General features: G+C 38.7%; 1 protein-coding gene across 3 annotated transcripts in view; it reads right to left on the bottom strand.

The window, feature by feature from the left end:
- The window catches only part of WAPAL (wings apart-like homolog (Drosophila)), a 159,698-nt gene that overhangs the window by 63,098 nt on the left and 82,472 nt on the right, over positions 1-14,128 (bottom strand). For all 3 annotated transcript variants that reach the window (XM_009334640.1, XM_009334642.1, XM_009334641.1), the window contains one exon: positions 10,895-11,418. In XM_009334640.1, coding sequence (XP_009332915.1) covers positions 10,895-11,396 — 502 coding nt within the window. In that variant the 5' untranslated portion in view covers positions 11,397-11,418. The remainder of the gene's footprint in view (positions 1-10,894; positions 11,419-14,128) is intronic.

Genomic DNA, 14,128 nt, shown 5'->3' with positions numbered 1-14,128 from the left:
TCCTGCTCAAGGTTCACCATAATGGCTCTTACTGTTGCATTAACTCAAACTTGGTCAAAACCTGCTCCAGGCAGGGCCTAAAAGCAGTGAGCAGGTTAATGCAGAAAGGGGAAGCCATAAAAACAATTTGTATCATTTCTCACAGGAGATTAAAAGTTTGACAGAGCCTTCTTACTTGACAAGGAAACACTGAAGTTTGGAGAAAAGATAACACTCTATCCATCAACTACTGAAGCTGCAAGAGTTAACAGTTTCATACCCTGATCCTTAGGGTACAGCATATACCAAGATGGAATCCAAAACAAAGTGAAGGGAAAAAAAACTTTAGGAAACCAAATGTTCTTCTTGGCAAAAAAAAAAAAAACTATAATCCAAACCAACCATCAAGAAATGTATCCTACAGCCTAGTCCCCATTTCAATTTCATTTCATTTCCGTTTAACTTACAAGACTAAGTTGCATGGCTCTAAGTCTGAAAACATCATTTTCAGCTCCATAAAAATCAAATCATCATTAACAGTCTAACGCTAATTGCCTAAAGTCAAACACTACATGCTTTTGTTAGCAATTCGGTGATAGAGCTGCAGAACCTTATTTGCTATTTTTAAGTTACTTGGAGCACAGAGCAGTCTCTTAGGCTGTGAGAACAATGTCTCTTAATGCAAATTTCTGTCCTGAACAGATTCAGCTCACAGAACAAACAAAGCTCGTTGCCCCACAACTCAACCACCCCCCCACCGCAGCCTCCTCAACACCAACCTGTTTGACTGGGCAGGAGACAGCACATGCTGCAGATCATGCACAGCAACATGTGCTGGCTAGCCAGCTTGCTGCTGCCTTTTCAAATGCATTAGGGACCCAGTTATAACCGCATTTTCCTTACCAGCATGCAGACAAGAGGGAGGTAAGGGAACAGATGAATCAATTCAACTCAGTTTTTCACTCCACCATTTTTCATTACAGTTGAAATAGCATTGTATCTTTGAAATATCTCTTTACCACTCAAAGTTTGATCAAAACTGGTTAACAAGTACAAATGTTATTAGGAAATTGAAGAAAACAAAAGGACAGTCAATATTAGCCTTGGTATGCTAAGAAAACATGCTAAGATGTCAAAATATTATCACATACGCAAAATAAATGCCTGTTTCTTCTATTTACTCATGGAAGAGTTGCCAGTATTAAACGTTAGCCCTACTAACTTGAACTCCAGGTTAGTTTTCTCTTATTTCTAGCAATTCTTGATGAACGCTAACCAAAGCATCCTCCAAGCTACAAACAAAAGACATACTGCCTTCTATAGCTTTTGTAGCATGAGACCTTATGCTCCTTCATTGCTGTGTAACTAGCTGTAGAAGCCTTCATTTTAATACTGAAAGGAGCATGATTCAATTACTATACACAGGAAACAAATCTACAAACTTAAACTAGGTTTCTTTTATTATTAGCCACACAAATTCACAGAATCCATTGCGAATGTATAGATTAATATTAAAGTTAGTCAGAAGCAATGGAATCTTTAAAAGGGCAGGCAGGTGGCATGATGGAAATTTTATATTCCTCTTTCTCTCTCTTCAAATAGACACCTGACTACCAAGACAGACATAAAAGCAAGACAATGAAACATCAAGGAAAAGAAGGCAGTAAGATTAAAAAGAAGTGTATCCAGGGCCTTCAGATCCCTCCAGCTACTGAGAGCACATGCATTAACAGGCTACAGCTCATGAACAGACCACTGACACAGGATGTAGGAAACAGTTCGTTAAGCTCATTATTGAGCTACAGCTCTGCCTGATGTTCCTGAACACTCGGAAACATTTATTACGGCTCCATTACACCACCACCAATGTTCCCAAGCATAAAGCTACATCACTTTGCTCTACAACTTGAAGCTGACCAAGCTGAAGGAAAAGATGAATCTTTACCAGGTGCTTCTATCACATTCCTCATTTCTGGGAAGAGAGCCCAAACGAGACATACACACAGTGTCTTCTCTGGTTTGGCCAGAAAACCAGCAACTGCAGAGAAGCCCTGCTTTTCTCCAAACAAGAAAACAAATTTCATTAGTTTCTCTCTTCTACTCTACATTGGAAATGAAGTGTTTTGGTTGGTAAGGAGAAAAGGTTACAGACTAAACTCCTTTGATCCATTTTCTGCCTATGACTGAACAGCTGGGAAACACAGAAAAAAGCTTATGGATATAAAATACACAATTCTAAGAAATGGGCAAAATTTACTTCGATCTGCCATTATCCATTGATGCCCATAAGATCTCAAAAAGCAGTGCCTGTTAGCAGGCATAAACAGAAGATAAGAAGCATAAGAGCCTCAGAAGATTAGACTTTCAAGACGAGTTTCATGGTTGACAATCACTAAAATAGCTAAAATTATAGAACCACCACATCCATAGCTGTGATTACAAATTCTTAAGTAATTCTGGTTCTTTACTCTTTTTGAATCAAAATGAGTTCCCAACAAGTTTGCATGCAGGTTGGATAGACACAGTTTGCCTCTTTGCAGATGATTTAAGTGGCATCTTCTTTTGCAGAAGAATTCCACAGAAAACCCTAAAGTGATGAGATTTAATTTACTGCCATCACAGAACTATTTTCCTTAATAATAGTTTGCTTTTCTTGTTCCCTTTCCAGCACCCTGAATATCAAAATTCTAAGGCAATTTACATGAAAAGTTTCAATTTATTATTTATTAAGGCTCCATACGAAACAAGTTCTCAATCACATTACATCATTTCAGTTAGAGTAGCTATTCTAAACATATAGCTTGTGAGACAGAAGACACCTTTTCTTCTCCCAGATCACCCAGACACAGCCGTTCAGTTTGGTAACACAGCGTTCAGCATCTCTAATAAACCATTATTTTCATTCCGTGAACCTAACAGATTTTCATGTTTTTGGAACATGAACTTGTTCTGCTGCTGCTGTTAGCACAACACCCCACCATGCTCTAGCTCCTCCCTGTGAAAGGCTGAACCCTAACCACCGCATTATTGCTTCTCACCTTGGACCCCTGTTTAAGCCATAAGAAGTAATTCCTTGTAGGCTTTTTTCCACTGGGAGAACATGCTACCAGCAGGCATTCTGAAAGGTTGTCTTATGCTGGTGCAAAAATGATACCTGCTGTCAGCCAGTGCACAGCTTTTTTTTAAATCCTTGTATTTCAATGGAAACGGAAGCCTTTTACAAGGGTGCAGGCTGACATGACCACCTTCCCTCTTGTGCAGAAAATATTCACAGAGCTAATCACTTGCCTTTACCTCAGGTACAATTTTCAATGGTATGGGAAGATTTTTTTTTTTTTTGAAGTAACAACCTAGCTGCTTTTCTCCTCTTCTTCTACTTCTTCAGCTAGCAATCGTTAGATATTCTGCCTGGTCACTGAGCTTTCACTGTATCTTAAGTCACTGCATCTCTCAATACCACCTTCACACCAATCTATACACGCGTACCTGGCCAAACCACGCATAGTGCCGTGTTCAGCACAACTGCCTTCCCAGCAAACATTCGGGGGGAAAAACACCAAACCTCAAAATCACTAATTTGCTCCTTCATTACCAAAGGCATTTCCTCCTCCAATTAAAATATAGCTAAAAATTAACCTAGGTTGCTTGTCATCAGCTATATCCAGCCTCTCAATTTCTATCAAATTAAAGTCCTATAACTTTCCTTGCACTTCAACCCTTTTTGGTGAAAATTACTTACCTGGGAAAACAAGTTGCACCTATATATAGTTTTACAGCTTGTCTTTCACAGCTGGAATAACTGTCATTCCTCCTTCACTCTTCTTTCTAATCTTGCTTAAAACTCTTCCACAACATTCTGAAAACCTCATTTAAAGTCTTTTTTTCTTCTGCTGAGTACATACTTACAAGACAAACGTGACTTTTTTTTTTTTAACATTGCCTCACATCTGTATCTATCCACATTCATAACAATATAAATTATAATGTGACTCTACGGACACTGATATTATGTAAAAACCCAACATACCACGCAGCATGTTATCAATGCCCACACCCAACTTGCATGCAAAGTCCACAACTCTCTCAAACGAAGGACAAATTGCAGTTTTAGTAAACAATGCTGAAACCCCTTCCTACAGAAAGAAAACTATTTTTTGTCTTCCAGCAAAGAATTGAGCTTTGAAGAACTCTATAACACCGCAAGCAAGACTAGTTGGTCAGCAATCTAAAAATAAAATGGTCCTGAGGAGTTGAGAAATTGTGCAACATCAAATCCAACGGTCAGAAGAGCTGCTACACTCTGTAACGAAAGAGTTGTCGGAGCCTAAACCAGCTGTATCATGCGTTCACCTCTGACACATTCTTCCTCACTGGTAGCTCAGAAGGGCATCCTTTGCTCAGAGCAGCAGGATAAAGCTGATCCAGGAAGCTAACTACTTCCCCCTTGCAGGGAAAACAAGACAAAGTGTCATGGGCAACACAAGGGGATGGCACATGCCAAAAAAGCTTGTTTTCACCAACTGTTGTAGCGTGAGCCCTTACAAAAAAAGTATTAAAGCACATTATAACATAGCAGCACCAATAACTGTCAAAACAAATGTATCCTTAGGCTAAGTCAATCTGAATTCAGACAGTACTCATAAATACGCTGAAACCCTTTACTGAATACAGTAGCAGTTTCTTAAAAGAAAATATGAGCTAAGTTTGAACTTGAAAAACATTTTCCATACAGTTAATAAGATCTCGGCAGTTTGAACCTGAAATGGCTTCCTTACCAACTGTTTTCTGCTTTCCTGCATGCTTTGGCCCGCTTAAGAGGTATGCACATTAACAGTTTTTTTTCTCCTACAAGCACTGACCAACTGTTCTGAATGCAAAGTTATTTCAACTTTTTAAACATGAAAGAGGTTAAGAAGCAGTCAAGAGTTTCACCTTTTAAAAACTAACTGTTCATTGTACAAGTCCATAAAGAAGAATGATTTTAAAAGTATGGATCACAAAAAAAGGTATTGAGAATCTCACTGTTGTTTGGGAAAGGGGAGTTATAAATTGAGGGGAAGAAAGTTTTGTGTGCTCTGTACATGGACATGCACAGTGTGCATTTCCCTGTCATTAGGAAAAATATGTTGCAGAAATCAGAAAATTCCTTCCTAAATACTGGGGTCTTTTTCCTGTATTGCTGCTTTAGCAAACCAGTATAAATACTGAAATTTAAACAGAATTTCAGTCATTTTGGACTTTTGAAAAACATCCAAGAAAAAAAAAACCACACCACCAAATCTTCAAAGAAGTATCAGAGGAATACCAAAGCAAAAAAAATTAAGAACAATTATCACACTAGTTTGAACTTGGGCTACGGACACAGCAAGAAAATTCGGCGCGTAAGGGGAGAAGGGATATCTTAAAAAGGGGGAAACAAAACAAAACAACTGAAGAAGAGAGGACTTGTGGATAAACCCCAGCTATCTATATACCCAGCATAAGTACTGCCACCTAAACAAACCTCAGAACACTGAAATTCTACGACCATACATATTTTCTGGCAGACCTTTCCCCTTCTCTGCTATCAGTTTCTTAATGCTTTGAGCCAGCCAGAGCACAGCTGCAGTTCTTTTTAATCATGGTTGCTGCCAGCTGTCTCCGAAGACAGCCAAATGCTCAGACCTCATTCAGTTTCCCCCAACTTTTTGCTCCATTTTTGGACAGAAAATGACTAAACTGAAATTCTTCCTCAAGAGGTAAATAAATTGCACTCAACAACTCTGCAGAGGAAGGAAGATAAGATTACTCAGACCTAACTATTATCTTAAATGTCCATGTCACCGTTAAACACAAAACAGAAGCTCTAAAACAATTTGAGAGGAATACCCTGGCAAATCTTGTTGTCAAATGTAATTACGTAACAAACTTGCATCGCAGAAGTTGAAATTTCACTCTAAAGATAGGGCTCCCCCACCCACGTAATCAGGATGCAGAGCCTTTGCAGACACATTCGCTACGGTACTATCAGGATGGTCTGTCGGGAACAGACCCGATGACTTGAACTATCTTCTGTTCAGGGCAACCATTTTCTGCAAATTACCCTACTCACTTGGTATGCTTTTCAAGCAACTAAACGCAGCTAGATTCTGCATATCGGGTCATGAAGTAGTTAAGCACAGTTGTATCCCTTCACTCCTGCATTGCGTAAGCACAAGTTATTAAGAAGGATTGCATTTGCCGTTTTGATTTGCTAGCTATACGTGCATGAGCCCCAAGTGAAAAACGAGGGCATTAAGAACTACCTAGAAACATAGAACAACTGCATCGCAGGCAACAGGCAAACGTTTCCTACTGCACCAAGAGCAAAACTACTTTCCAGAACAAAGACTTGTTTGAATACCAGTACACAGTAACAGATGACAAGATGCAGAATAGCAATTTTCATAATGACTCTAAATGTTGGGGGGCGGGGGGGGAATGCAAGTATCACAAATACTTTACATGCAATAATTCGTCCTTTTAATCTTAAAAAGCCTCAAAGGGCACTGCTGGGACAATAACCACAAAATCGGTAATTAGCATCACAACACAGCAGAAAGGGATGCTATTCCTACATTGCTCTGTATTCTGAAAAGACATTTTAAGCCATTCTATTTTCTATTTCTCCACAACAAGCAAAATATATTTTCAAGAAATGAACTCATAGGTTTTAAAACAAATCAGACTTAATCCATGCCCAATTAAAATACTTCTCTGTTATAAGCATCATTAAATACCTAATATTTTAACTTAGAATTAATGTAAATAAGTAATAATATTTCATAGTCCACCAACAGGAACACGAGGTGTGCAAAGATGAGAGACATCATCCAACCACCTGAGAGATCTCTCAACCCAAGTGCCTTCTCTGACAAACAGCATCAACATCTTGGACTAGACCCTCCAACGGCTTGAGTTACAGAGCTCAGCACTGTGGCACACAACCGAAAGACAGCAGGTGACCACAACACCCGGAGTCGAAAGGCAAACTCACACACCAGAATGCCAGAAGTAGTATTTCCCTGAACGGAAATAGCCGCACTCGGGAAAGTAGTTGTCCAATTTGAAACGTATACATACACCAATATAATTATGAAACGCCATACCACTTTTTAAAATTCATCAAGCTTTGACTTTAATTTTCATCTGAAAAGTTGTACTATGTTAATTTCAACACACAAGCTTACATAAATATTCTAAGAAGAAAGTTATTAGAATTTTTTTTTAAAACACCTCACAATTTGCTCTGCAAGGCCGTAAGTGTTTTTATATTAAACCTTGTGAATTTAGTGTGAAATACTATTTGGGGTTTATGCCTTACAGAATAAGCTTAACAGTTTAAAAAACAAATAAACAAAAACCCACCAAGGTGTTTCAGAAATCCAAGTATTGCTCTGCGGGTTTTCACCTTAACGTACTGTAACACTCTCTCGTAAGAAAGTTCACCTTCTAACTACTAAGTTGTTGCATTTTTGCTTGATATGAATTACCAGTACAATATTTTTCCAATGACAGAACTTAATTTCTAGCTACGAAGTCCTCCTACCTTAACAAAAGCGACCTAACAGTAACTGTTAATACTGAATGCTCTCTTGCTATTTCTAATTTACCTGAACTCCTACTATCTGTATATTACCTGTTACGTACAGGATTACTCATGAACATTCTTCCCACAGTATTAAGTCTTGATCAAGCAACATTAAGGTAAGATTATGAGAAGCTTTCCACATTAAGAGCTCCTCAAAGCCTTTAAAATGAGATTGTTAACAAGCACTAGCTGAAGGCTATTAAACAAACAAAAAACAAACAAAAAAAAAGAGACCAGTAAGTCATACCATTTAAAATAAAAGATACAGATCCTCAACTGTGTTACTTGGTTGCACAACTATTAAAACAACCACAGAAATGGACTACTTTTTAATACTAAACATTAGTTAAAATTAACTGACATTGCATCACCTTCATTTTATGTCCAAAGAAACAGACACTGAGGCAGGATAATACATTTGGAGCAGAATTAGCAGGCTAAACTGTAGCTCTCAGCTTGCCCATAGCCACGTTAAGTCACAGTTTTCACCTTATTCTAATTCTTAACCTTATTTCACCTAGGTTAAGAATTGAGATACAATGATGGCGCATGCTATCAGGAAGTCTTGAGACCTTAATTCATGCACTGTCTAGTCAGTATCAGGACAAGGACTAGCAAACTGCACTTAAAACAAGTTAACAAGCACCTTCATGAACATCAGTACCAATACAGCCTAGTTTCCTATACCTAGAGATACACCGCTGTATGTGGGTTAAGGTTGAGCTCACGTTGCAGTGTCTCTCACACTGGGAATATTAATATTGTTCTATCTGCTTGCCCTTCCCTCCCCCCGGTTTCTCTCCTCTTCAGGAACAGTAGAGCTTGCTGTCTCAAGGATCTATGAGCCCTTTGAACAAATCTGGTTGAACCTGATGGAGTTCAAGAGTCACCAGGAAGGGGAAAATGATTATGGGGAGGGTGAGGACATGTAAGCAGTAGAAGTACGCACACTATACCTTAGGAGACCACACAACAAGAAACAACCTTTTTATTGTTACTCAGTTTTTCTCCCCCAAGTTCCCTCTTCCCCAACACCCCCACGCGAATAAAATTAACTCTCTCCAGTTCTGAAAGATAGCCTCATACCATCAAACTTTACTTAATAGTGAAAATAACAAAGAAGCCTTTGAAGTACCTACATTTACACTGGCTAACTACACCACTATCTCTAATTGCTCAATGTTCTGAGTGACGTACTCAGAGACAATTTTTATTTATTTTGGATCAGGCTACACATAAGCATAATAGCTGCTTAAACCATCCAAGTTTCATTTACACTAACTGTCCAAAATAAACACTATCGCCAAAACAACAGTCTTGGGTTTCCTTATCCTTATTTAAGGGCCCTCCTAGGATGTTTTGCGAAGATTCATTCTCAGTTGAATTTAATTTCTGAAGAAAGCTATGAAATGGGTTTTCATCTTTATCTGACTGGCTGTAAACAGAATGTAATAGATTCTGAAAGAACAGTATCAACAGAGCAAGATCCACCTTGTCCTTCACTACTTCTGGCTGAATTGCAGTCAGATTTCAGGAAGGCACGCAAGAAAAGAATTCCTTCAATAAAGTGTCGTTTAAGTAACCTCCCCCGCTGCATCCAGACCACCACCACACTCAACAGCCACTGATGGACTTATCCACCAAGATTCACCAGCTTCCTTCCTTTTAGAGCCGTATATATTTATGGTATATAGTGCTGTCTAAAAAGGAGTTCTAGAATTTAAATAAGCATCAAATTAAAAAGTTTTTCTGTAGTTTATTATTTTCCACAATACTGGAACTGGGAAGCACCAGTGAAACTGCTGGTCTGTTTCCCTTGGCCTTTCATGCACTATGAATTTTCAGAGCTCGATCACATTTTCTCCCCGCAGCTCTCACATTTTCTTTTCCAACCTGAAAAATACTGTTCTAACACAGCTTTTCTACATGGAAACCATTTCACTGTAAAACCTGCTCTGCTACAGTCTCCCAGTAACGACCAAGGAAACTCGTTACTATTTCTTCTCCTTGTAAATACTGGGGGATGAATCTAATCACTCTCTTATGAAAACTACATTCAAACTTAGCAAAACATAAATTGTATTTCCAGACTGAAGGTGGATTGTACTCACAAATAAACAAACGGCAGAAAAACCATATGAAAGCAAGAAATATTTCAGCAGCAAAAATAAGAGTAGGATCAGAAGACAACTACACGTCCCACCAATGTGTCTGTCAAACTACAGTTCCAATCAACATTTCTTGGTTTCTCTTGTATTGTATCACTAATAAAACTATCTTGCAAGTAACCGAGCTATGCATATCTTCCACTGTTCAGTATCTTCTTGTCCACTGCATTACAACTGAAGAAGCCCACTCAAATTTCTGATCCTAGGGTTAAGTTAACTATATCTGAGAATTCAAAGTTACGTAAGTTCTTCTCATTAAAGTTGATTATGTTAACCCAGAGCAAGTCAGTAGGTGTCATCTTCATCAAGGTTCATCTAACGTGATCTTCTGCCCAATTTTAGAAGCTGCGGTTTAATCAGCCCATTATATGAAAACTTCTAATGAGATATAATAACATCTGATCTTGTCTAAGAATGACTTGAACAAAATTACAGCGATCTTCAGCTCCACGGGGTTTGTGAATTCCTTCTCGAAAGCGTTAAGGTATCTTACAAAAACCTCAGAGCCTGAAAACAGCCCCTAAAAGACGTTTGACAGAATTCTGCTTCATAGCTCTGAAGCTTTTTATGTACACATTGATAAAGATGTGCTAAATAAAAAAAAAAAAAAAAAAATAGACCTTTGTGCAACTGTAGTTCAGAAAACTACCTTTTCCGTCCAAGTAATTAAATAAGGTAGGTTGTAAGTGGTATCTGCACCCACGTGGTAGTAACCACGTACCCGCACTAAATTAAAGCCAGCAACTTAAGAATAAAGCATCCTATTATTACTAACTCATCACTCTTCAAAATACTACATGGTAAAAAAACACAAATGCAGAGCTCAGAACAAATTTTAGAAAAGGAAGATTACTATTCTGTTCTATTCAAGGTAGACTAACGTACTACGTTGAATCTAAAGCACCGTATCTCAATTTGCAGACAGAAGGATTAGAGTGCCAAGGATCTCAGACAATTGTGTAAAACGCAGAATGCTTCCTGGCATTTTTAGTTAAATAGCGTATCCTTTACAGTTAAGAATTAATTGCCCCACGGTTTTATTAGAACATTTAACCAACCCCTGAAAACACGAAGTCTAAATGTAGATTAGTAAAAATCAGAGGGTAACAGAACGATCTGGACAGCCGAGTAAACGTACCTGCAGTTACAAGTTTAGCACTGCTGCCTTTGCATTCTCCATCTTCCACGTTTTTGCTTGTGCTCTTTTCTTTTAAGAGAGGAACAGTACTGTCAAAAGACATGCACTTGCTGGACGCAATGTTTTCTCCGCTGTCTGGCTGATTAATTCTGCTGTTAGCTTCAAGCAGAGGAGTGAAGTCCTCAGATTGAGCAGCTTCACCGGGTTCCAGCTGAGAGGAGCTTTTAGCCTGTGACACATTCTTTGAAGACACAGGAAGAGATTCTTCATCACTGTCAAATCCAAACGGATCTTCTGTTACCTCATCTTCAACTTTGGGTTTTTTAGGAACTTCGGAAATATCTGGTTTGACGCTGGGCCTCTTCTGTCCTAATTTGGCCATGAAGGTGGTTTCTCCCCATTTGGTACTAAGGGTGGTCCGTTTGTTGGAAAATACTTCGTCAAACTTGGAACTGCCGTTTCCCCCTTTCCGGCTGTAGGTCTTTCCAAATCGGGATGTCATTTTGGCTCCTGTTTCATATTCTCTGTTGGAAAAGAAAGAAGAAACATAAATTCACCAACTTTTTAGTACAAACGATCATACTTCCATCCTCTATTGGGCCTACAGCATTTGACACGAGCAACAGACACATCATCTGCTTCTTTCTATAGACTAACTCATTTACATGTGAATGTCATTACGTCAAAAGTTTCCACAATAAGTAATGTACCTACCAACTTAACTTGAAGTTCAGTTACTTGCACATTTATAAAACACTGACCCAGTGGATCCTTTAGAAAAATCTGCTATGAATACATTGGTTTTGGTATTGCTTTGCTCTTATTTTATATTTTGAAGTATAGATGGCACTGCTTTCATAAATCAGCAAAAAACTAAACACTATTTTCACCACGTCTGAACATGCAGCTCTGCTAGAGTCCAATAACACAGTATGGCTTTAAAAAGACTCTTTGTAATTAAATTAAAAAAAAACCCGTCAGAATATTTCAAGTTGCGGTAGATATTTTAAACACTAATTAATCACAAATAACAATGACATCTTCACCCCACGTTCTTCTCACACAGTCAGACTTACTTAGCAAGCACATTATTTGGTGATACGATGTGGCTTATGCCATCTGCACAGTCATGGTTAAGACCGGGACACAGCAATCCCCCACGTGTAAATCTGATTGATCAAGGGACAGGAGCAAAGAGACGCTTCTCAATCCATTTCTAAGAACATGGAGGACACCTTATGCAGTCCAGGGTAAACCCTGACTGTTTACTGTCTGTTACAACTGTAGCCCGATCCACAGTTTGCTCTCTCAGAAGAATAAAGTTTAAATATGAACAGATTAAACAGGAACACATTTAAACAGTTCCCCGCGTGTGTTCTATTCCTACTTTTGTTTAACTCACAAAGGAAGACAGACCCCACTTTGTTTCTTTTTCCCCAAAACAAATACTTCAACTACTGGACAAATGACAACATAAAAACAAAACGATCATATCTGTTTTGTAAACCAGCATTTCTCTCTTTTTTTTTTTTTTGGCCCAGACATGAATAGGAAATTGGAATTCTTTATAGTCAGTCTGAATCTAATCAAGTCCATCTTTCTCTCTGAAATTACTCTCCATACTGAAGAAAAGTCTGTTAAAAAAGGGGGGCATTTATTTAAGCTACAGAATCAAAGAAATCCAACTTTTAAAGTGCCAACTGTCTTCATATATAGTAAAGTATATGACAGATAGTGCTTAAAATCATCATTAATAAACTTATCACATGATCTATTTGTTCGAGACAACTGTTTTTATTATTATTCCCCTGAGCATGAGGAATACTGTCTTTCTTCCATATTTTAGTTTTCATCTCGACACTCACAGAGTTTCTCAACCTGAAGCGCTAGACCAGCTTCTGCCAAAATCGCCAGACTGGTTTCCAGAAATGTCATTCTATCGCTTCGCTCTAGCAAGATTGTCTCACTAATAATAGTCTCCCTTTATCAGACCAGGCCAACCTTCAATTATCATACGAACTGAGCAATTCATCGGGTCATCCATGCTTGAGCAAATTTCAAGCGAATTAAAAGTATCAAACTTGAACTTCAGAAGTTTACCAGACAGATGGTGTTGCAACGCAGAAGAGATACAGGAACAACCGCTTTGGGAAACACTCTTCTCCCCGGCAGTTTAGCAGATGGATGGTAAAGGCATGTGCTTATCTACTGACCAGAATTCTGCTGTGAAACACCATTCTGCAGACTGCTTCTGGCTGCTTCTAGTAGATGTTACTCTTTAACCCCATCTCCATCCTCTCCTTCCCCCCCCCCCAGTGCCATCAGCCTACCCTGTGCTGCTCCAAACACATCGCTGCCAAACTTGTTCTTTTTTTGCTCCCCTGTAAGTAGCTCTAGTTTCCTATTTTCCATCCAAGAGCGAAACTAAAACTTCCCCACATACTTTAGAAAACGAACAGCAAAGCAAATCCAACTTACTAGTTTTATTTTGCTGATGCTTGAAAATACTGATAACAGTAACCAAAGTATTTTATACCAGAAAGGCCGGTTTTTAGAGCTGTGGAAACTAAAGTGAAGTATTTACTAACATCTCGGTTTCTATACAACTCTTACAGGAAAAAAAAATACAATCACTTCGCCACCAGCACGTTTTCCTCCCCTAAACCCTGACTCAAATAAGTATTTCCAACACTGCATTTCCAGTGTCTGCAAAAATAACGGCAGATTTAAACTATGACTTGTGGCTTGCAGTTTTAAAGAGAAGATTCCGGTAGTCAGGAGGACTTCATTTTCAGAAATGAGAGCTCCTCAATCTACATTTTCCTATTTATAAGTTTAAAAATTAAGATTGTCTCGTAAGGAGTTTCGAATCAAAATGTGAAAACTCAAATAAATATTCAATATGATGTAAACGGGCTAAAAGATGAGTATCAGGAAAATATAAATACACTATGCTATAAACGCGTATCTTAGGCCGAGATTAAAGATAAGGAAGTACATACGTACCTCCTCACAGGAGAACGTCAACAGAACAGGATCGTTACTCTTTACTTAAAATTCTCCCTTGCTTTTCACTCGGCGTGAAATAAAAAACTTGGCCAATTCCACCCTGTTTCCACTCCCTGCCCCCCTCTCCCGCATCCCTGGCGCAATATTCGTAGCGGCGCAAGAAACGTAAATACAAGCGGAAAAACCCGAAGCGCAGCTCCCCGGCGCCTCGCAGAGCTCGCTCCG

The sequence above is a fragment of the Pygoscelis adeliae genome, unplaced genomic scaffold (genome assembly GCF_000699105.1).
Source record: "Pygoscelis adeliae isolate BGI_AS28 unplaced genomic scaffold, ASM69910v1 Scaffold361, whole genome shotgun sequence".
Classification (NCBI taxonomy): Eukaryota; Metazoa; Chordata; class Aves; order Sphenisciformes; family Spheniscidae; genus Pygoscelis; species Pygoscelis adeliae.
This window is presented reverse-complemented; position numbering and strand designations above follow the sequence as displayed.